The 21,826-nt window shown below is 39.9% G+C and overlaps 1 protein-coding gene across 10 annotated transcripts in view; it reads right to left on the reverse strand.

The window, feature by feature from the left end:
• Positions 1-5,637: 5,637 nt before the first annotated feature.
• Positions 5,638-21,826, reverse strand: part of LOC117517424 (neurexin-2-like) — a 643,324-nt gene continuing 627,135 nt past the window's right edge. For 9 of the 10 annotated variants that reach the window (XM_034178438.1, XM_034178436.1, XM_034178437.1 and 6 more), the window contains 3 exons: positions 21,497-21,825; positions 16,761-16,845; positions 5,638-8,131 (listed from right to left, as the gene is read on the reverse strand). In XM_034178438.1, the coding sequence (XP_034034329.1) occupies positions 7,341-8,131; positions 16,761-16,845; positions 21,497-21,825 (1,205 nt within the window). In that variant the 3' untranslated portion in view covers positions 5,638-7,340. The remainder of the gene's footprint in view (positions 8,132-16,760; positions 16,846-21,496; position 21,826) is intronic. The other variant, XM_034178430.1, reaches the window with a different exon arrangement.

Genomic DNA, 21,826 nt, shown 5'->3' on the forward strand with positions numbered 1-21,826 from the left:
GAAGCCCTCCCAGAAATCCCTCATTTCCAAGATTTATAATACCATTTTATCTTATGAGGCACCCACTACCGTGAGTACTAAGGAGGCCTGGGAGCATGAGCTGGGATTGACCTTTGATGTAGCTTGGTGGGATTCAGTACTGGATAGAATTCATAAGGCTTCCATATGTGCCCGGCTGACCCTTATTCAGTACAAAATTCTCTTTAGATGCCATTACTCCAAGGCCAGGTTGTCGAGGATATTCCCAGACATGGCGGACACATGTGACAGGTGTGGCGGCTCGCCGTGTCACCTGACACACGTTTTTCTCTTGCCTGTCTCTGACACATTTCTGGCAAACCTATTTTGATACACTTTCAAGGGTCTTCTCTAAATCCGTCGGGGTTTCTCCGCATCTGGCAATTTTTGGTCTTCCTGATAACTATCGTCAATACTCAGCTGACCAATTGGAGGGTTTGGCTTTTACATCATTAACAGCCAGACGCCATCTGTTGCTACATTGGAAAGCCACTCAGTCCCCTTCTCCCACACTGTGGATTAATGACGTTATGTCTTTCCTGAAAGTGGAGAAAATCCGCTATTCCAGACGTGGTTGCCCGAACAAATTCATTATGAAATGGCAATGTTTTTTGGATTTCTTTTCTGACCCATCTTGAGATTTGCCCATCTCCTCTCCTTCTCTTCTCCTCTCTTCTCATTCTCCCTCAACCCCCCCCCCCCCCTTTTTTTTCTCTGTAGTTTTCCTGTAGTTATTTTAGGTTTTGTATGTGGGTGGGTTTTGTTATATATGTAAAAAAAACAAACATAAAAAAACATGTTGAGAACACAATTTTTGTAACTGGAAGTTGTATTCTGTAATTTCTGTGACGTTTTCTAATAAATATATTAACAAACAAAAAAAACCTTTCATTATTTGTTTTATATAATGCCTAAGAATCCTGACGATGTAGTACGTACCTGATGCCGTGCATTGTTTTCCTCAGTCCAGTGAAAAATCATGACAGAAATTTGTAGAGCTCTTAATCTGACAGTTCTTGTAATTCATATAGAGATGTCCCAGCGAATACTGCAAGTGCCTCCAGACGATTTACGGCATACTCTTTTTGTTTTTTTTTTTTTGTGTTACAAGAATGCGCACCACCAATAAAACAAACCCTCCATGTTTGTTTTTAAGCTAAGCGCCATTGGCGCTAGTGTACGTGCACTGTGGTCGCGCCGTGCAAGACCACAAATTGTATAGAATTAAAATTGCATGCTAAATGGAACCAAAATTGCACAGTAAATGGAACACAATGGCAAATAGTAGGAATAATCCATATCACATGACATACAAACCACCAAGCAAATGACAAGATCTATTTAGGCATTATATAACACATGCACGTATTTCCTTGATTAAACACCTGACCTTGAATAGGGGCTTGCCTCATTTAATGGTTCATTTAATCAGTGCCAGGCATTATGTGCATTAAAATGATTACATTTGGTCGAGTCACTCTTTTTTCTAAATCTGCTGCAGAGTGGTACCTTAAAATCTTAAAGCCTGATTTATGCTTCTACAACTCAGTAAGCCTGTGGCTATGCAATGATGTTGACGTGCACATGACCTTTTAAGTTCTCCGTCGTGCTGGTGGTTACCACAGGAACAGTGACTTTTCTGGATTAATTTGTCCCTCAACGAGCTCCACTTCTTTTTACAATCATCAACCTTCAAACTAACATTACAGTATGTGCAATTTCCCTCCATGAATTGTGGGTCATTTGAGTGTTTTTGTACTTTTTAGACTCTGTGTTGAAAAGTTGTTCATATTTGAGGACTTTTTGCCAACACATTCCTCTATTTGACCCATGATCGAAACGTAATTGGTGTGTATACTGCAAAAACTTTTAAAATATGATGGGAGAAGAAGTGAGTGAAAGCAAAAAAATGACCAATCACAGCCCTTGCGGTCTCCATCGTTTATCAGGTGCACGTCAGGCAACAGGGACGGTTCACAGCCACACAGAGGGCTCTGATCTAAAGCGGCTGTCTTTTGTCCACCACACCCAGGGATATGTGTGAAACTTAACACCCAGCATTTTATTCATAATCACCGGCCTTGAATAAAAGTCTGCCTCACATAGGTGCCGGGTCTGAACACAGTTTGAAAAAAATAAACACCCGGGCCTTTAATCAAGGAAATACAATACCCACTTTCCTTGAATCAGCTACTGTCAGTAATGAATTTCATTTTGTGCCTGTGTTCTGACTGGGTAATCCCAGACTGCTCGGCCCGGTACATGCAAGGTTTTTTTAGTGCCCTCCAAAAGTATTGGGCTCCTTGGTATTTCACATATTGTAATTTGTTTATGCCATTTCAAATACAAAAAATAAATCAGGCTTCTTAATATAAAAATTTCTAAAATTATCTTCCTTAAACTCAATCTCAAAGTAAATCTCTGCAACTTGCTATAAAGTAATTAAAAATATAAAAGCCAAGATGATGGGTTACATAAGTAATGGAGCCCTTTGGTACAGCACCTGTAAATAATCAGTTTTATTGCCAATTTTCTTCAGACAAGTCAGGGGATGGATACATGAACATTTCCAAGTCATTGCTTCTGGGGCTGTGATTGAAGAAATTGTGAGTAGTGCATGTTTTTCATTTTAACTGGGAATACAAAATGCAAAACATGCACTATGTACAAATTCTCCAATCATAGCCAGAGAAGCCTGTAACATCTTCTGGGTTGTCTGGGTGTCTAGGTGTCTTTCCTCACTCTTCTCCTTCTTGCACAGTCACTCAGTTTTTGAGAACTGTCTACTCCACACAGATTTACGATAGAGTGCCATACTGTTTGTATTTCTTCATAATTGATGTAAATAATGTCCAAGACATATTCAATGACTTGGAAATGTTGATGTATCCATCCCCTGACTTGTCTGAAGAAAACTGGCAGTAAAACAGATTATTTACAGGTATGTAATAATTTGTAATCACCTCTTTTGGTATAATGAAGTTGGGACGTTGTGTGAAATGTAAATAAAAACAGAATACAATGATTTTCAAATCCTCTTTAACCTATATTCAACTGAATACACCACAAAGACAAGATATTTAATGTTCAAACTGATAAATGTTTTTGTGCAAATATTTGCTCATTTTGAAATGGATGCCTGCAACACATTTCAAAAAAGCTGGGACAGTGGTATGTTTACCACTGTGTTACATCGCCTTTCCTTCTAACAACACTCAATAAGCATTTGGGAACTGAGGACACTAATTGTTGAAGCTTTGTTTCTTGCTTGATGTACGACTTCAGTTGTTCAACAGTCCGGGGTTTCCGTTGTCATATTTTGCGCTTCATAATGCACCACGCATTTTCAGTGGGCGACAGGTCTGGACTGCAGGCAGGCCAGTCGAGTACCCGCACTCTTTTACTACGAAGCCATGCTGTTGTAACACGTGCAGAATGTGTCTTGGCATTGTCTTGCTGAAATAAGCAGAGACATCCCTGAAAAAGACGTTGCTTGGATGGCAGCATGTGTTGCTCCAGAACCTGGATGTACCTTTCAGAATTGTTGGTGCCATCACAGATGTGTAAGTTGCCCATGCCATGAGCACTAACACACCTGCATACATCACAGATGCTGGCTTTTGAACTTTGCGCTGGTAACAGTCTGGATGGTCTTTTTCCTCTTTTGTCTGGAGGACACAACATCCATGATTTCCAAAAACAATTTGAAATGTGGACTCATCAGACCACAGCGCACTTTTCCACTTTGCGTCTGTCCATTTCAAATGAGCTCGGGCCCAGAGAAGGTGGCGGCGTTTCTGGATGTTGTTGATGTATGGCTTTTGCTTTGCATGGTAGAGCATTAACTTGCACTTGTAGCTGTAGCAATGAACTGTGTTAACTGACAATGGTTTTCTGAAGTGTTCCTGATCCCACGTGGCAAGATCCTTTACACAATGATGTCGGTTTTTAATGCAGTGCCGCCTGAGGGATCGAAGGTCACGGGCATTCAATGTTGGTTTTTGGCCTTGCTGCTTATGTGTAGAAAGTTCTCCAGTTTCTCTGAATCTTCTGATTATATTATGGACTGTAGATGATGGAATCCCTAAATTCCTTGCAAATGAACATTGAGAAACATTGTTCTTAAACTGTTGCACTATTTTTTTCATGCAGTCTTTTGTTGCTCCGTCCCAACTTTTTTGAAATGTGTTGCAGGCATCTATTTCAAAATGAGCAAATATTTGCACAAAAACAGTAACGTTTATCAGTTTGAACATTCAATATCTTGTCTTTGTGGTGTATTCAATTGAATATAGACTGAAGAGGATTTGCAAATCATTGTATTCTGTTTTTATTTACATTTTACACAACGTCCCAATTTCATTGTACCAAAAAAGGTGATTACTTATGCAACCCATCATCTTGGCTTTTATATTGTTAGTTAATTTATATCAAGTTGCAGAGATTTGCTTTGAGTTTAAGGAAGAGAAATTTTGAATTTTTTTTTATATTCAAAGCCTGATTTACTGTTTGTATTTGAAATGACAAATAAATTAACATATGTGAAATACCAAGGGGCCCAATACTTTTGGAGGGCACTGTATATAAAAATTGTCAACAGACTGCATTTATATAGCGCTTTAAGGTCAAAGCACTTTGCAGTGATGCCTCCCCCTTCCACCCCCCCCACCCCCAACACACACACACACACACACACACACACGAAACAATTTGAGCGCTAAGGACCTCGTCTGATTTTTCAGATTTGAGCAGGATTTAGAGGGTCCTTTGGTAACAAGCCCACCGCTTTAGTCACTTGACCATCACCTGCTGGTAGATGTTCTGTTTTAAAAATGTATTTTGTGGAGTTCATAATAAATTATAAAGAAAATAGTGCATGCATGTCTGAGAGTGGGTGAGTTGTGCACAACAAAAGTCATCAGTTAAATCTGCATGAGCTAGACCTGAAAAAAGTGACAACTCAGCAACACCCTTTTAATAAACATATTTTTAGGCTTTATGTGTCCAAGTCATCCCTATTGAGAGGAGCTGTGTTTTAATAGAGATCTGACCACAGCATCAGCTACACAATATTCTGCAGAAAGAAAGAAAGGAAAAAATCCACAAAAAAAGTTTTACAATGAATAATGGTCATCCAAGCCTGAAACAGACAAAAAGCAAGTGAGAGTAGATGATGATGAAAATCGAGTGTAAGAATCATTATGAAGAAAATACCATGACCTGAAATTTTCTCTTGAATCCATTTGTTTTTCATATTAATAACAAAATTAAGTGCTTCAGCAAAATGCAAACCTTGTAAAAGTACAAACCTGCAGGTTTACTGTGGCACAGTTTCTAAAGTAAGAATAATCATCCAGAGCAAACACAACAAAACATTAAAATTTTAAGTGTATTTAAATGTTCATACTTTGCATGAATATTCTAACAATAACGGCAGCCCTGTCTTGAGCTGTTATAGTTTGGCCACTTGTTGATGTGCTACCTCAAGTTTTTTAAACAAATAAAATATATTATTGTCAGCGTGTTATGATGTATGATAAAGATGATTACTCATAAAGAAAATGCATGTAAAGAGAGTTTCAACTGTAGATGTACAAGAAGCAGCACAAAACACAGGTGTGTACAAAGTATATAATCAAGTGTATTTTCATCTTTATCCATGTTCTGTACACATATTAAGATCAATTTCACATAAACACTATACAATAGCAATGAGTGAGGAATGGAATATTTTCAGAGCACTGAGCAGCTCACATTGAATGGCACGTTCATAAAATATAATAAGCCTGAATAAGTAAAAGTAGACATAATTCAACAGGGCAAATGGCTTTATATTATCAGATCCAATGGATAACAGTACATATAAAATGCACAATGCAAGAAAACATCACTTTGTTTCATCCTTGTGTTTTCTCTGCATAATCCAAACCTTAAATAACGCAAGAAAAGAAAAGAAAAAGAAAATATAGTCGCAGCTATAATCAGCGAAGAGTGTGCTTTCGGTTTGGGGGTAAAAGAAAAAGGCAATCTACGATGTAATGTGTTAAGAAGTGTGGCAACAAGATACATCGAAATATCAGAGAAATAGCAATACATTTCACAAATCTTCAATTAGTCATCTCATAGAATAGTCCTTTTAGTAACTGATAGAAAAACAATACATTTGGCGGCTTTACAAGGAATATCTATGTTGTTTGAAAGATATGTTTACATTGTCTGTGTGCTTTTGCATTACCACATGACAGTTCGCAGGGAGGAAACAGTACAGAGAAGGCCGACCTCTGAATGCAAGGCGGATACGATCTCTCTTTCAGAGACTCAATCAGGAGAAGTCCCTCAACAGTGAGATGGCCTTCTCGCAGATTCATGATGTTCAGGCTGCTTTTTGACGTGAAAGCCCTGGGCGAGCTGAGTGCTGTCGTATTCTTCATATTTACTGCCGCCGACGCCCCGTCCCTTTGCATGTACATCTTTTCAATCTGTTAACGTCTATATACACATACAAATAATGTTTACAGAGAAACACCCGCAATGGCATTGGCTCACTTCACTTATCTCTAATTTCACGCCATGGCACGCTGACAATGATGTCTCACATCAATAATGAGTCTGATCAATCAAACTATACGCTTCACTGGCCAGCGTATGTTGAGTTCAGTCGTTGTACTATATATCAGGAGAGCTAAATATCATGCGTCTACACCAGCAACATAATACCATTATTTGCAGACAGAGAGACTGGGGAGTTATAAGACCACGAAACATAACATGAGTGCTGCAGAGATGATGTCTTACCAAAATAGCTTTTCTTGCTGAGTGGAGTCAGAATTACTGGGGAGCTCTTAGCTTATCCACCGTAAAAAATTCAATAACTGGGCTGTTCAGCCTCATATATCATAATGGGGACATTGAAAGTTGAGATAGAGCATTACAAAGAAGTATAAAGAAAATATTGAGGGAAATATGTCAGCACATTTGTCACTGAACCATATCCATGCTATGTACAAAGCCCATGTGGATATGCCTTTTCGTAGCTGGTTAAAAACGTAAAAATGACATACTAACAAAGAAGCGGTGAATACAGACTGAGTGCAAGTTGTGGCGCAGAAGCCGGGCCATTGACTATTTTAACCACCTGTAGGAGAACCAGACGACCTTTACTCCTGTGGAAAATTTATTTGTTCAAAAGCAAGGTGTGTAATGTTGTTCGGAGCAGTTTTTTTTTTTTTTGCAGACTGTGAAATCACTCTGATGTTCAAGATGACAAATTAAGGAAACAAAACAAAATTATCCTCTCTCGCCTCAGTCCACACTCTGGGTTTTCAGACGTAGTATTCTTTGTCTTTGTTCTTTTTCCCCTTTGTGATTGCCTTGCCCACGGAGGCTGTTCCTGTGGTTTTGTCTTTGACAACTGCTCCATTGCCCTCCACTGTAGAATTGTGTCTCTGGTCCGCCGGGTAGGAGCCCTCGTCCCGGTTGCGGTACTTGTACATGGCGTACAGCAGAATTAGAATGCAGAGAGCAGCAGCAGCTACGATGCCTACCACCATCCCTGTGGTGCTGCTAGACTCCCTGATCACCTCCACGGCTCCAGGTAGACCCTTGTCGTCAGAGGCTGTGGGGTTGGCTGTGGGCACATGGGGAAAATTGGGGGGGTACGTTAGTCCTGGTGTGTTTCGGGATGATGGAGGAGCAGGAGGCAGAAGCACCTGGTCACGGGTGTTCATTTTGCCTGCAGGGATGTGGAGCTGGTCAGGGTTGGTGGTAGGAACATAAGGAGGTAGGGGGCGGGGTTTCTGGACTCCACCCTCACCGGCAGCAGGGGGTGGAGGAAGGACTGTCCTATCAGTGACCATGGGAGAGTTTTTATTGTAAAAATCCTCATCATCTGATTCTGTCATCTCCCCAGAGCCGAAGGCCGAGACCTCCACAGGGTCACCGCAGTCCTCCTGGTCCGGGGGGCAGGAAGGGTGGGGGGGCAGTATCAGGGACTCTTTGGTAGTCTCAAGTGGGGATAGGAGGGTAGGGGGAGGAGGGATGACGGGGTAACGGGTGGCGATGGAGGGGGGCTCAAGTGAATCCACTGTTATTATAGGCAACACTAATTCACCTCCTAGAAGGAAAACAGAAAAAGTACGGGATCCTAAATTAGACAAAACAAGTTCTGTAACATTATGTCGAATATCAATCTATACTAAATGGCAGTGATATTATTTATAGGGAGTGCTGATTTCTGCCTGATGGCTGGTTATTTACATCAATATTTGCCACATGGAGAAACAAATTCAAAATTCTGATAATGTTCTTGAGTGATGTGGGTTTTTATGTGCAGTCAGTATGTGGGTGTGCAGATGAAAACAACAGTAATTAATATTAAGAACAAAGTAATTCAATACAGCAAGAACATAAAAGAGCTCACATGGAGACACAAACATACAAGGTCACCCATGAAAGGCAGCAGCTGAATGAAGAGCAAACAGAGCACATGAACAAAAGGACAGTAAATTGTCATGTGATGCATATCTGTAGGCAGAGGGAAGGAGTGACAGATTTTATTTCAGATACAGCCTCTTTTCACATCTCTAGTACTTTCAAATCATTAAAAAAAGACATTTGGCAGTTTAGCTCTCACATCATGCATCAAATGTGATCTAAAGGTTCTAAAGTTGAGGACATACACAAGGCCCATTCACACTGTGATGTGAAGTGGTTGACGCTGGCCGATGGTAGCAGATTCTCAAAAATCTCTGTGAAACCGCTGAGAAGGCTTGTTCCAGGGGTCCAAATTTCCTGTCTTCAACACAGGTCAACGTAGCTCAGCAGAGGAAAATGTACTGGCAAAGCTTGACGTTTGCCAATGGTCCACTGACTTACTATTGGATGTAGTTCAACTTTCGCCATCAGAAGGCTAGCACTTTGGTAGCGCATTCCGTGGAACAGTAGCATTTGAAATCCCATGTGATGTAGCCTATATAAAGTCAACATAACTGTGATTTCATCACTTGCTACAGGGGCACCGTTGAGGCAGTTCTACATATTTCTTCTTGGCCAAGGGATACAGACGAGGTGGTGCACCCAGTCACGCTTCTGACGCTGGCTGGTGGAAGCAAATGGAGCAGTACTAGCGGAGCTCAACTCTTGCTGTTGTTTTTAGCATGAACGTAGATGATTTTAAGGATATTGAAAGTTTGTTCTGGGACCCTAATGACCATCAGTATTTCAATCATATTTGTCTAATAGATTACAATTTGTTCATGTAAATGGGGAATCTTCTTCACAGACTAAAGTTAATTATGGAGTTCCACAAGGTTCTGTGCTAGGACCAATTTTATTCACTTTATACATGCTTCCCTTAGGCAGTATTATTAGACGGTATTGCTTAAATTTTCATTGTTACGCAGATGATACCCAGCTTTATCTATCCATGAAGCCAGAGGACACACACCAATTAGCTAAACTGCAGGATTGTCTTACAGACATAAAGACATGGATGACCTCTAATTTCCTGCTTTTAAACTCAGATAAAACTGAAGTTATTGTACTTGGCCCCACAAATCTTAGAAACATGGTGTCTAACCAGATCCTTACTCTGGATGGCATTACCCTGACCTCTAGTAATACTGTGAGAAATCTTGGAGTCATTTTTGATCAGGATATGTCATTCAATGCACATATTAAACAAATATGTAGGACTGCTTTTTTGCATTTACGCAATATCTCTAAAATCAGAAAGTTCTTGTCTTTTCAGTGATGCTGAAAAACTAATTCATGCATTTATTTCCTCTAGGCTGGACTATTGTAATTCATTATTATCAGGTTGTCCTAAAAGTTCCCTAAAAAGCCTTCAGTTAATTCAAAATGCTGCAGCTAGAGTACTGACGGGGACTAGAAGGAGAGAGCATATCTCACCCATATTGGCCTCTCTTCATTGGCTTCCTGTTAATTCTAGAATAGAATTTAAAATTCTTCTTCTTACTTATAAGGTTTTGAATAATCAGGTCCCATCTTATCTTAGGGACCTCGTAGTACCATATCACCCCAATAGAGCGCTTCGCTCTCAGACTGCAGGCTTACTTGTAGTTCCTAGGGTTTGTAAGAGTAGAATGGGAGGCAGAGCCTTCAGCTTTCAGGCTCCTCTCCTGTGGAACCAGCTCCCAATTCAGATCAGGGAGACAGACACCCTCTCTACTTTTAAGATTAGGCTTAAAACTTTCCTTTTTGCTAAAGCTTATAGTTAGGGCTGGATCAGGTGACCCTGAACCATCCCTTAGTTATGCTGCTATAGACGTAGACTGCTGGGGGGTTCCCATGATGCACTGTTTCTTTCTCTTCCTTCCCACTGTAGCCAAGTGCTTGCTCACAGGGGGTCGTTTTGACCGTTGGGGTTTTACATAATTATTGTATGGCCTTGCCTTACAATATAAAGCGCCTTGGGGCAACTGTTTGTTGTGATTTGGCGCTATATAAAAAAATTGATTGATTGATTGATTGATCAGTGTTGTCCGATTGACATCGGAGTCTAGCAGACCTTGGTCCTGGTTGATGTTAATCAACAGCAAACATCAGGCTGATTGTCAGTGTGTGAATGGGCCATAAGTTTACAGCTTGATTAAAAACATTCAAACTCAGTTTTCCCATCATGCACATGTTCCATTTTTAACAATGTGTGCATTGAGATTATCTACTTTATTTTAACATGAACCTTTTAAAAACTAAATTTATAGGTACAAAATAGTATTATTTGCATTTTTATTTAATATGTCAGTTTAGACCCACCAATGTGAATTCCTCTTTAAACAGCATGGACGATTCCAGAAATAAATGGAATTACTTGTACTTCACAATCACACTTACAGTAACTGATGATGAAGGCCTTAGACGCATCAGATGTTGATGTTAATGTAACATCATCCACTTTTAAGAGAGCACTTCATCACTGTGACCTGAAAGGTTGTTGATCAACCATGAAGCCATTAATCCAGAATTTGCATTAAAAAAGCTACATAAATGTTTTGACTTGATCACCAGGACAATGCCCAAACTTTTTTTATGCTGTGATGAGTAATGACTTCCTCTTTGGACTTCACATCTGATGTTTCAATCCTTCATCACTTCCTTAATTGTGATCCTGAGGTTATAGTAAACCTTCATAACATACGTTTATTCATTCCTCGGTGTTAATTTGTGCCTCCTTGCTCGATGTAAAGTCTGTATGGTTTTGTATTAGACAGTTGCTCATGGCACCATTAGTCTTTCTGAGATGGCTCCCAGGGATGAACTGGATTTGTGTGGCAATTCAAAATTTCACACTGTATGAATTGTTTACAATGTTTTCTGCTGTTATCCCAGCAAATACATGACATATTGTTGACGTCAGGTTTTGGTCAAGATACAGTCATCATGTCAAAACATGACATCATCATGACTTCACCTTAACGTCAACAATTGATGTCACTTAATGACATCTGTAATCAGTTGTTATGTGAGGTCACATGAGGTCTACACTGCTGTGATGTTGTGGTGACGTCACTTTCTGGTCAACATGACGCTTTATGGTGACTTTGGCATGACGTCATTGTGTAGACTCCCAGCTACATTTTAGCTATGTCATCAAGTGACATTGTATTGTGACCATTACACGACCTTCTCACAACCAAATAAATAACCTTTCTATGACTATTTGATGACCAAAAAGGCTTCCACCTGACTACATTATAGTAAGTCCCTTTGGCTTCTCCCTTGTTTTCCACTCGCTGCAGCAGATCTATGTATAAATTAGATTGGAAGGAGAGTATATTATGAGAGATCATAATGTAATCAGGTGGGCAAGGGCTGTGGTCAACTGGTTAGTGCCTTTGGCTTTAGTGCAGAAGGTTCCTAATTGAAACCCCACCCCTGCCACATTTCTCCGGTGTAAGACTAAAATTAACATTGAATCGGTGTGTAACTTTGAGAAAAACAATGTCGGACTCTGTAGTTTTCTCTGGGCCCCTCCCCAATCGGACTGGGAGTGACATGTCTAGCCGCATGTTCTCCCTGAATTGCTGGCTGTCTGAGTGGTGTCCAAAAAATGAGGTGGGCTTCATAGATAATTGGCAAAGCTTCTGGGGAAAACCTGGTCTTGTTAGGAGAGACGGCATCCATCCCACTTTGGATGGAGCAGCTCTCATTTCTAGAAATCTGGCCAATTTTCTTAAATCCTCCAAACCGTGACTATCCAGGGTTGGGACCAGGAAGCAGAGTTGTAGTCTTACACACCTCTCTGCAGCTTCTCTCCGCCTGCCATCCCCTCATTACCCCATCCCCGTAGAGACGGTGCCTGCTCCCAGACCACCAATAACCAGCAAAAATCTATTTAAGCATAAAAATTGAAAAAGAAAAAATAATATAGCACCTTCAACTGCACCACAGACTAAAACAATTAAATGTGGTCTATTAAACATTAGGTCTCTCTCTTCTAAGTCCCTGTTAGTAAATGATATAATAATTGATCTGATTTATTCTGCCTTACAGAAACCTGGTTACAGCAGGATGAATATGTTAGTTTAAATGAGTCAACACCCCCGAGTCACACTAACTGCCAGAATGCTCGTAGCACAGGCCGAGGCGGAGGATTAGTAGCAATCTTCCATTCCAGCTTATTAATTAATCAAAAACCCAGACAGAGCTTTAATTCATTTGAAAGCTTGACTCTTAGTCTTGTCCATCCAAATTGGAAGTCCCAAAAACCAGTTTTATTTGTTATTATCTATCGTCCACCTGGTCGTTACTGTGAGTTTCTCTGTGAATTTTCAGACCTTTTGTCTGACTTAGTGCTTAGCTTAGATAAGATAATTATAGTGGGCAATTTTAACATCCACACAGATGCTGAGAATGACAGCCTCAACACTGCATTTAATCTATTATTAGACTGAATTGGCTTTGCTCAAAATGTAAATGAGTCCACTCACCACTTTAATCATATCTTAGATCTTGTTCTGACTTATGGTATGGAAATTGAAGACTTAACAGTATTCCCTGAAAACTCCCTTCTGTCTGATCATTTCTTAATAACATTTACATTTACTCTGATGGACTACCCAGCAGTGGGGAATAAGTTTCATTACAGTAAGAGTCTTTCAGAAAGCGCTGTAACTAGGTTTAAGGATATGATTCCTTCTTTATGTTCTCTAATGCCATATACCAACACAGTGCACAGTAGCTACCTAAACTCTGTGAGTGAGATAGAGTATCTCGTCAGTAGTTTTACATCCTCATTGAAGACACCTTTGGATGCTGTAGCTCCTCTGAAAAAGAGAGCTTTAAATCAGAAGCGCCTGACTCCGTGGTATAACTCACAAACTTGCAGCTTAAAGCAGATAACACGTAAGTTGGAGAGGAAATGGCATCTCAGTAATTTAGAAGATCTTCACTTAGCCTGGAAAAAGAGTCTGTTGCTCTATAAAAAAGCCCTCCGTAAAGCTAGGACATCTTACTACTCATCACTAATTGAAGAAAATAAGAACAACCCCAGGTTTCTTTTCAGTACTGTAGCCAGGCTGACAAAGAGTCAGAGCTCTATTGAGCCGAGTATTCCTTTAACTTTAACTAGTAATGACTTCATGACTTTCTTTGCTAATAAAATTCTAACTATTAGAGAAAAAATTACTCATAACCATCCCAAAGACATATCGTTATCTTTGGTTGCTTTCAGTGATGCCGGTATTTGGTTAGACTCTTTCTCTCCGATTGTTCTGCCTGAGTTATTTTCATTAGTTACTTCCTCCAAACCATCAACATGTCTATTAGACCCCATTCCTACCAGGCTGCTCAAGGAAGCCCTATCATTAATTAATGCTTCGATCTTAAATATGATCAATTTATCTTTATTAGTTGGCTATGTACCACAGGCTTTTAAGGTGGCAGTAATTAAACCATTACTTAAAAAGCCATTACTTGACCCAGCTATCTTAGCTAATTATAGGCCAATCTCCAACCTTCCTTTTCTCTCAAAAATTTTTGAAAGGGTAGTTGTAAAACAGCTAACTGATCATCTGCAGAGGAATGGTCTATTTGAAGAGTTTCAGTCAGGTTTTAGAATCCATCATAGTACATAAACAGCATTAGTGAAGGTTACAAATGATCTTCTTATGGCCTCAGACAGTGGACTCATCTCTGTGCTTGTTCTGTTAGACCTCAGTGCTGCTTTTGATACTATTGACCATAAACTTTTATTACAGAGATTAGAGCATGCCATAAGTATTAAAGGCACTGCGCTGCGGTGGTTTGAATCATATATATGGGGAATCTTCTTCACAGACTAAGCTTAATTACGGAGTTCCACAAGGTTCTGTGCTAGGACCAATTTTATTCACTTTATACATGTTTCCCTTAGGCAGTATTATTAGACAGCATTGCTTAAATTTTCATTGTTACGCAGATGATACCCAGCTTTATCTATCCATGAAGCCAGAGGACACACACCAATTAGCTAAACTGCAGGACTGTCTTACAGACATAAAGACATGGATGACCTCTGATTTCCTGCTTTTAAACTCAGATAAAACTGAAGTTATTGTACTTAGACCCACAAATCTTAGAAACAGGGTGTCTAACCAGATCCTTACTCTGGATGGCATTACCCTGACCTCTAGTAATACTGTGAGAAATCTTGGAGTCATTTTTGATCAGGATATGTCATTCAATGCGCATATTAAACAAATATGTAGGACTGCTTTTTTGCATTTGCGCAATATCTCTAAAATTAGAAAGCTCTTGTCTCAGAGTGATGCTGAAAAACTAATTCATGCATTTATTTCCTCTAGGCTGGACTATTGTAATTCATTATTATCAAGTTGTCCTAAAAGTTCCCTGAAAAGCCTTCAGTTAATTCAAAATGCTGCAGCTAGAGTACTGACGGGGACTAGAAGGAGAGAGCATATCTCACCCATATTGGCCTCTCTTCATTGGCTTCCTGTTAATTCTAGAATAGAATTTAAAATTCTTCTTCTTACTTATAAGGTTTTGAATAATCAGGTCCCATCTTATCTTAGGGACCTCATAGTACCATATCACCCCAATAGAGCACTTCGCTCTCAGACTGCAGGCTTACTTGTAGTTCCTAGGGTTTTTAAGAGTAGAATGGGAGGCAGAGCCTTCAGCTTTCAGGCTCCTCTCCTCTGGAACCAGCTCCCAATTCAGATCAGGGAGACAGACACCCTCTCTACTTTTAAGATTAGGCTTAAAACTTTCCTTTTTGCTAAAGCTTATAGTTAGGGCTGGATCAGGTGACCCTGAACCATCCCTTAGTTATGCTGCTATAGACTTAGACTGCTGGGGGGTTCCCATGATGCACTGAGTGTTTCTTTCTCTTTTTGCTCTGTATGCACCACTCTGCATTTAATCATTAGTGACTGATCTCTGCTCCCCTCCACAGCATGTCTTTTTCCTGGTTCTCTCCCTCAGCCCCAACCAGTCCCAGCAGAAGACTGCCCCTCCCTGAGCCTGGTTCTGCTGGAGGTTTCTTCCTGTTAAAAGGGAGTTTTTCCTTCCCACTGTCGCCAAGTGCTTACTCACAGGGGGTCATTTTGACCGTTGGGGTTTTTCTGTAATTATTGTATGGCCTTGCCTTACAATATAAAGCGCCTTGGGGCAGCTGTTTGTTGTGATTTGGCGCTATATAAATAAAATTGATTTGATTTGATTTGATTTAAGACTTGTGCCAAGTCAACATGCAGATGCCCTTTACATCTGCGGGAGGGACCCTGAGTGGAAAAACAAGGGAGCAGCAAAGGGTCTTACTATAATGTAATCAGGTGGAAGCCTTTATGGTCATATAAAGGTAATTTTTTGGTTCTGAGAAGGTTGTGTAATACAAAGTCACTTGATGGCGTAGCTAAAACGTAGTAGTCTACACAATGATGTCAAGACAACGTCATGTTAACCAAAACATAACATCACAGCAACGTAAAAATGTTTGCTGGGATACACAAGAAAGCACTGGTGTTTCAAACAGGCCCTTAAATCCATTTGAAGTTCCCTCAGTTAATCCCAAATTATGCCATTTAGTCTCAAACAGAGGTTTTGGAATATATGGAATATTCTGGAATATTCCTCGCTGTTTAAAGAGGAATCACCCTGGTGGATGTAAACTTGTTCATTCACAGAAAATCTGACAAAGTGATTAAAATAAAATGAAATGAAATAAATTGTGAATAAAATGAAATAAATACAGCAGATTGAAAAAAAACACTGAATATGTGTCGTCAGGGAAATTCATTCATTCACAGCCAAAGTGTATGCAAATTTAATGTCCTGAAGTGTATGTCTTCCTTATGGCTGTGAATGATTAATCTCCACATCTTAGTCATTTATGCACAGTACGTTCACTTACAACATAACTGGAGTTAAACTTTGTAGGTCCAATCAACAACAAACAATCCAATAAAGTTATATTATTGATAACTGATGTAATAAGGACAGATTTCTTCTTCTGTTCCACACTAGCAGGGTCCAACATGTTCACTAGCATGAACATGTTGTCACCTATTACAACAAATAACAGGACAAATGCATCACATCAATTTACTAAGCTACAGACATGACTAAACAGCACATATAGCTACATAAAATATTAATATTGACATATGCAAGCAACATTTATCACACTGATGGCACTCTAAAATCAGTGTGTTCAACCCTGATGTAATATAAACAGCATAGCTACAAGAGGAAAAGTGGGCTGTGGGCCACGGCAGACACACCTGTTCCTGGTTCACACTCTTCCAAGTCCTCGTCATCACTGGGACACTCAGCTGATGCCACCAAAATATCATCGGAGTTCTGGGGCTGAGGTGAAAATTGACACAATCACAGTTAGTGATTAAAAATATCAGTGATATTTTCATTTTTCATCATCTAAATTTGTGCACAGTCTGTTATGACAGTGTTCACTGGGATTATTACAGGAAAAAGTGTCACAGAAAAGGCAGAAGATACATTAACAATTAGAAAAATACAGGTCACACAATGCCATTCTGCATCATGACGAGCCTTTCTAGTCAAATTAAACCTCCATATGTAAAAAAGTAGTAACACTGATTTTGAGGTTTTCTTTGGTTGTCATGTACATATAAGCTGATATGTGAAACTGATTTACTGATGCTCATAAAAATAAAACATTGATCAATAATGAACCAATCAGACTGGAAATTAGTGCTATCTTTACTGACATGCTGTTCTTACATATTTGGTCTAATGTGTTTAGAGTTTTTGCAAATCTAAATATTGTGCAAAGAATTCTTAAGCTGAATCTGAATCAACAACGTTCTGCAGACTGATGCAACTGTTGTGACATTCCCTAGTTTGTGAGACTAGCAGGACAGAAGTAACCTTGAGGTGGATATGATGATGTTGTAAACATATAGTGACACATATTGGTCTTTTGGGCTGCCTGTGTCCTTTTATTAACTCCACAACTTCCAAACATTGGACTGCATTTCCATGGAGCGTTCATGCAGCTTGCAGCAGTGGCACTGTACAGACAAAAACGACAGTTGTCTTTTCTCATGTGGATGGTTACATCCAAATGAATTTTGTATGATATCATATGAAATGCTTTGATGAAAATACATTGAATTCCTAAAAGATTAGTCAAAGACAGGAAAAAAGGCCCCATACAAAAAACCAAACAAGTAAAGGAATTGTGGAACACATATCCTTTCACGTCGGCAGTAATGACACCCGGTTACGCCAATCGGAGGTCACTAAAATTAACATTAAATAGGTGTGTAACTTTGCAAAAACAATGTCGGACTCTGTAGTTTTCTCTGGGCCCCTCCCCAATCGGACCGGGAGTGACATGTTTAGCCGCATGTTCTCCTTGAATTGCTGGCTGTCTGAGTGGTGTCCAAAAAATGAGGTGGGCTTCATAGATAATTGGCAAAGCTTCTGGGGAAAACCTGGTCTTGTTAGGAGAGACGGCATCCATCCCACTTTGGATGGAGCAGCTCTCATTTCTAGAAATCTGGCCAATTTTCTTAAATCCTCCAAACCGTGACTATCCAGGGTTGGGACCAGGAAGCAGAGTTGTAGTCTTACACACCTCTCTGCAGCTTCTCTCCCCCTGCCATCCCCTCATTACCCCATCCCCGTAGAGACGGTGCCTGCTCCTAGACCACCAATAACCAGCAAAAATCTATTTAAGCATAAAAATTCAAAAAGAAAAAATAATATAGCACCTTCAACTGCACCACAGACTAAAACAGTTAAATGTGGTCTATTAAACATTAGGTCTCTCTCTTCTAAGTCCCTGTTGGTAAATGATATAATAATTGATCAACATATTGATTTATTCTACCTTACAGAAACCTGGTTACAGCAGGATGAATATGTTAGTTTAAATGAGTCAACAGCCCCGAGTCACACTAACTGTCAGAATGCTCGTAGCACGGGCCGGGGCGGAGGATTAGCAGCAATCTTCCATTCCAGCTTATTAATTAATCAAAAACCCAGACAGAGCTTTAATTCATTTGAAAGCTTGACTCTTAGTCTTGTCCATCCAAATTGGAAGTCCCAAAAACCAGTTTTATTTGTTATTATCTATCGTCCACCTGGTTGTTACTGTGAGTTTCTCTGTGAATTTTCAGACCTTTTGTCTGACTTAGTGCTTAGCTCAGATAAGATAATTATAGTGGGCGATTTTAACATCCACAAAGATGCTGAGAATGACAGCCTCAACACTGCATTTAATCTATTATTAGACTCTATTGGCTTTGCTCAAAAAGTAAATGAGTCCACCCACCACTTTAATCATATCTTAGATCTTGTTCTGACTTATGGTATGGAAATAGAAGACTTAACAGTATTCCCTGAAAACTCCCTTCTGTCTGATCATTTCTTAATAACATTTACATTTACTCTGATGGACTACCCAGCAGTGGGGAATAAGTTTCATTACACTAGAAGTCTTTCAGAAAGCGCTGTAACTAGGTTTAAGGATATGATTCCTTCTTTATGTTCTCTAATACCATATACCAACACAGTGCAGAGTAGCTACCTAAACTCTGTAAGTGAGATAGAGTATCTCGTCAATAGTTTTACATCCTCATTGAAGACAACTTTGGATGCTGTAGCTCCTCTGAAAAAGAGAGCTTTAAATCAGAAGTGCCTGACTAGGGTTTGTAAGAGTAGAATGGGAGGCAGAGCCTTCAGCTTTCAGGCTCCTCTCCTGTGGAACCAGCTCCCAATTCAGATCAGGGAGACAGACACCCTCTCTACTTTTAAGATTAGGCTTAAAACTTTCCTTTTTGCTAAAGCTTATAGTTAGGGCTGGATCAGGTGACCCTGAACCATCCCTTAGTTATGCTGCTATAGACGTAGACTGCTGGGGGGTTCTCATGATGCACTGTTTCTTTCTCTTTTTGCTCTGTATGCACCACTCTGCATTTAATCATTAGTGATCGATCTCTGCTCCCCTCCACAGCATGTCTTTTTCCTGGTTCTCTCCCTCAGCCCCAACCAGTCCCAGCAGAAGACTGCCCCTCCCTGAGCCTGGTTCTGCTGGAGGTTTCTTCCTGTTAAAAGGGAGTTTTTCCTTCCCACTGTAGCCAAGTGCTTGCTCACAGGGGGTCGTTTTGACCGTTGGGGTTTTACATAATTATTGTATGGCCTTGCCTTACAATATAAAGCGCCTTGGGGCAACTGTTTGTTGTGATTTGGCGCTATATAAAAAAAATTGATCGATTGATATCCACAAATCAGAAAATACAAACAAACAAATAAAAAAACCCCACAGTGATCTGGGCTTTGTGGTTAGCACTGCTGCCTCATAGTAAGAAGGCTGTGAGCTTTTCTGTGTGGATTTGGCATGGTATATGTGTGTTCCAGGTGCTCCCACTTTCAAAGACACGTAGGCTTGGTGAATTGGTAACTTTGAACTGAATGTAGGTGCATGTGTGCAGCTGAATGAGTTTGTCTGCCTATATGTGGCCCTGTGATATAGACTGGCGTCCTGTACAGGGTATACGAGCTTGCCTCTTGCCCTAAGACTGCTGGGATAGACTCCAGCTGCCCCCCCCATATCACCCTTCACTGGAGTAAGTGGTTATAAAAATAAATGAATGATCTGTATATTTGCTTTGAGTTCTATTTCATTGCAGACAGTATGAACATAAAACATGTTCATGTATCTGTCCCATGACTTGTCTCACTGAAAAAAGGAAAGCAATGATTTAATCCTTATATTTAGAATAAGTTACCCTGCCCCCTAATTTATATATATATTTGTATATTTATGTTATGATTTCGAAAATACGTATCATGTACGGTATATATGATGGAAGCCAGCAGTAGTTGCTGTGCATGTGGTAGCCAGTAAACCTCGCTTCCCAACAGCTAATAGGACTCTGTCCACAGGGTCAGAGGTCCAGGGTTTTGGCCTTCTGGTCAGAGCAGCTGTCTCCCATGCCAAAGGTCGTGTGTTTGCATCCCGAGAGGACCAAGTGCAAGAAGTCAACATGATGAGAGGAGTACAGCTGCTACATATGTTTGTGCATTTTTGTTAAAAAAAAAAACTGAACCCACCAAAAGCATTAAAATGGAACAAAATTGTTAATAACTTGAATAAACTAAATCATAAAACATGAAGGTTGAGTGATGTGAGGTGCACTGTATTTTTATTCTTTACACCTGTGGCTGAGTCTGTGTTAAATAACAAAATAAGAACATTAGTGATTGAATATTAATACCCTGCAGTCTAAATGTTATACATGTTTTCATTTCATTTTCTTAAATTGTTTCATTTCACCTTTTTAAATTAACTAAATAAGGCCTCATCAGCATGTTTAAATTGGATTTACAGGCTGTACTGCAGAATTAGAATATCTGAGCAGAATTAATGGATTATTAAAATGAGTTGAAAACACGGGAATTTGGGAGAAAATGGACAAAAGGCAATTCATGACAAAATGCACCCTGCATATTTTATTAAGAGTGGCAGTAAGCTTCTATTTTTTTCCTTTGAAACCTCAGAAATCCAAGTATAGCTCCTGAAATCCTTCTCATTTGGCAGGTTTGCAGGTTTTTTGATTAAAACGACCGAATTTGAAATAGTGGTTGGTTTATATCTGCCAGTCAGATGGCAGAATTGTGACTGCTCAATTTATGTTAAACCATTTAACAAAATTATTCAGGATGTGACACTTGAGAAAAGAGCTGCCCCTTTAAATCAAAATTTATCTTTTAAATGAAATGAAGACACGCCGAAACAACCTGCTGCAAACTGATACAAACACCATTATTTGTTGGTTGTAAGTGTGCATTTCTTATTGAACATTGCTATTAATAATAATAATTATTATTACAAATGCAATTAAACAACATCTTCACGAAGTACGTCTTCAGTATTCATGTTTAATTAAAGCTTTAACTGTAACTGTGATTGTGGCTGCTCCCAGCTCGGCCTTGATTAATGCCGTATTAATTTTTATGTCTCTCTCACCTTTGAGATGCTCTCTCTCAGGCTGGGCGAGCGCTGCCTGCGGGTGGTGGTGGTTGCCATAGTCGTGGTAGTTTCCATGATTGTAGTCGACATATCAGACACAGCTAGTGGCGTGGCAGCCGTGGTGTCAGTGGTCACCACAGAGAGGGAATCCCCGACCAGACGCAGGTTGCCCTCGACTTGAACGCTGGGGTCGTTTTCTGCTGCCAGTTTAAGCACCTGGAGTCCATTGTAGTAGAGCCCTGAGATCTGACCCTGGAAGGGCCGACCCTTGTCCTGACCGCCAATTTTAATGGCTGCCTGACTGTTAAAGATAGTCAGCTGTCGCCC

This window comes from Thalassophryne amazonica, chromosome 9, assembly GCF_902500255.1.
Source record: "Thalassophryne amazonica chromosome 9, fThaAma1.1, whole genome shotgun sequence".
Taxonomy (NCBI): Eukaryota; Metazoa; Chordata; class Actinopteri; order Batrachoidiformes; family Batrachoididae; genus Thalassophryne; species Thalassophryne amazonica.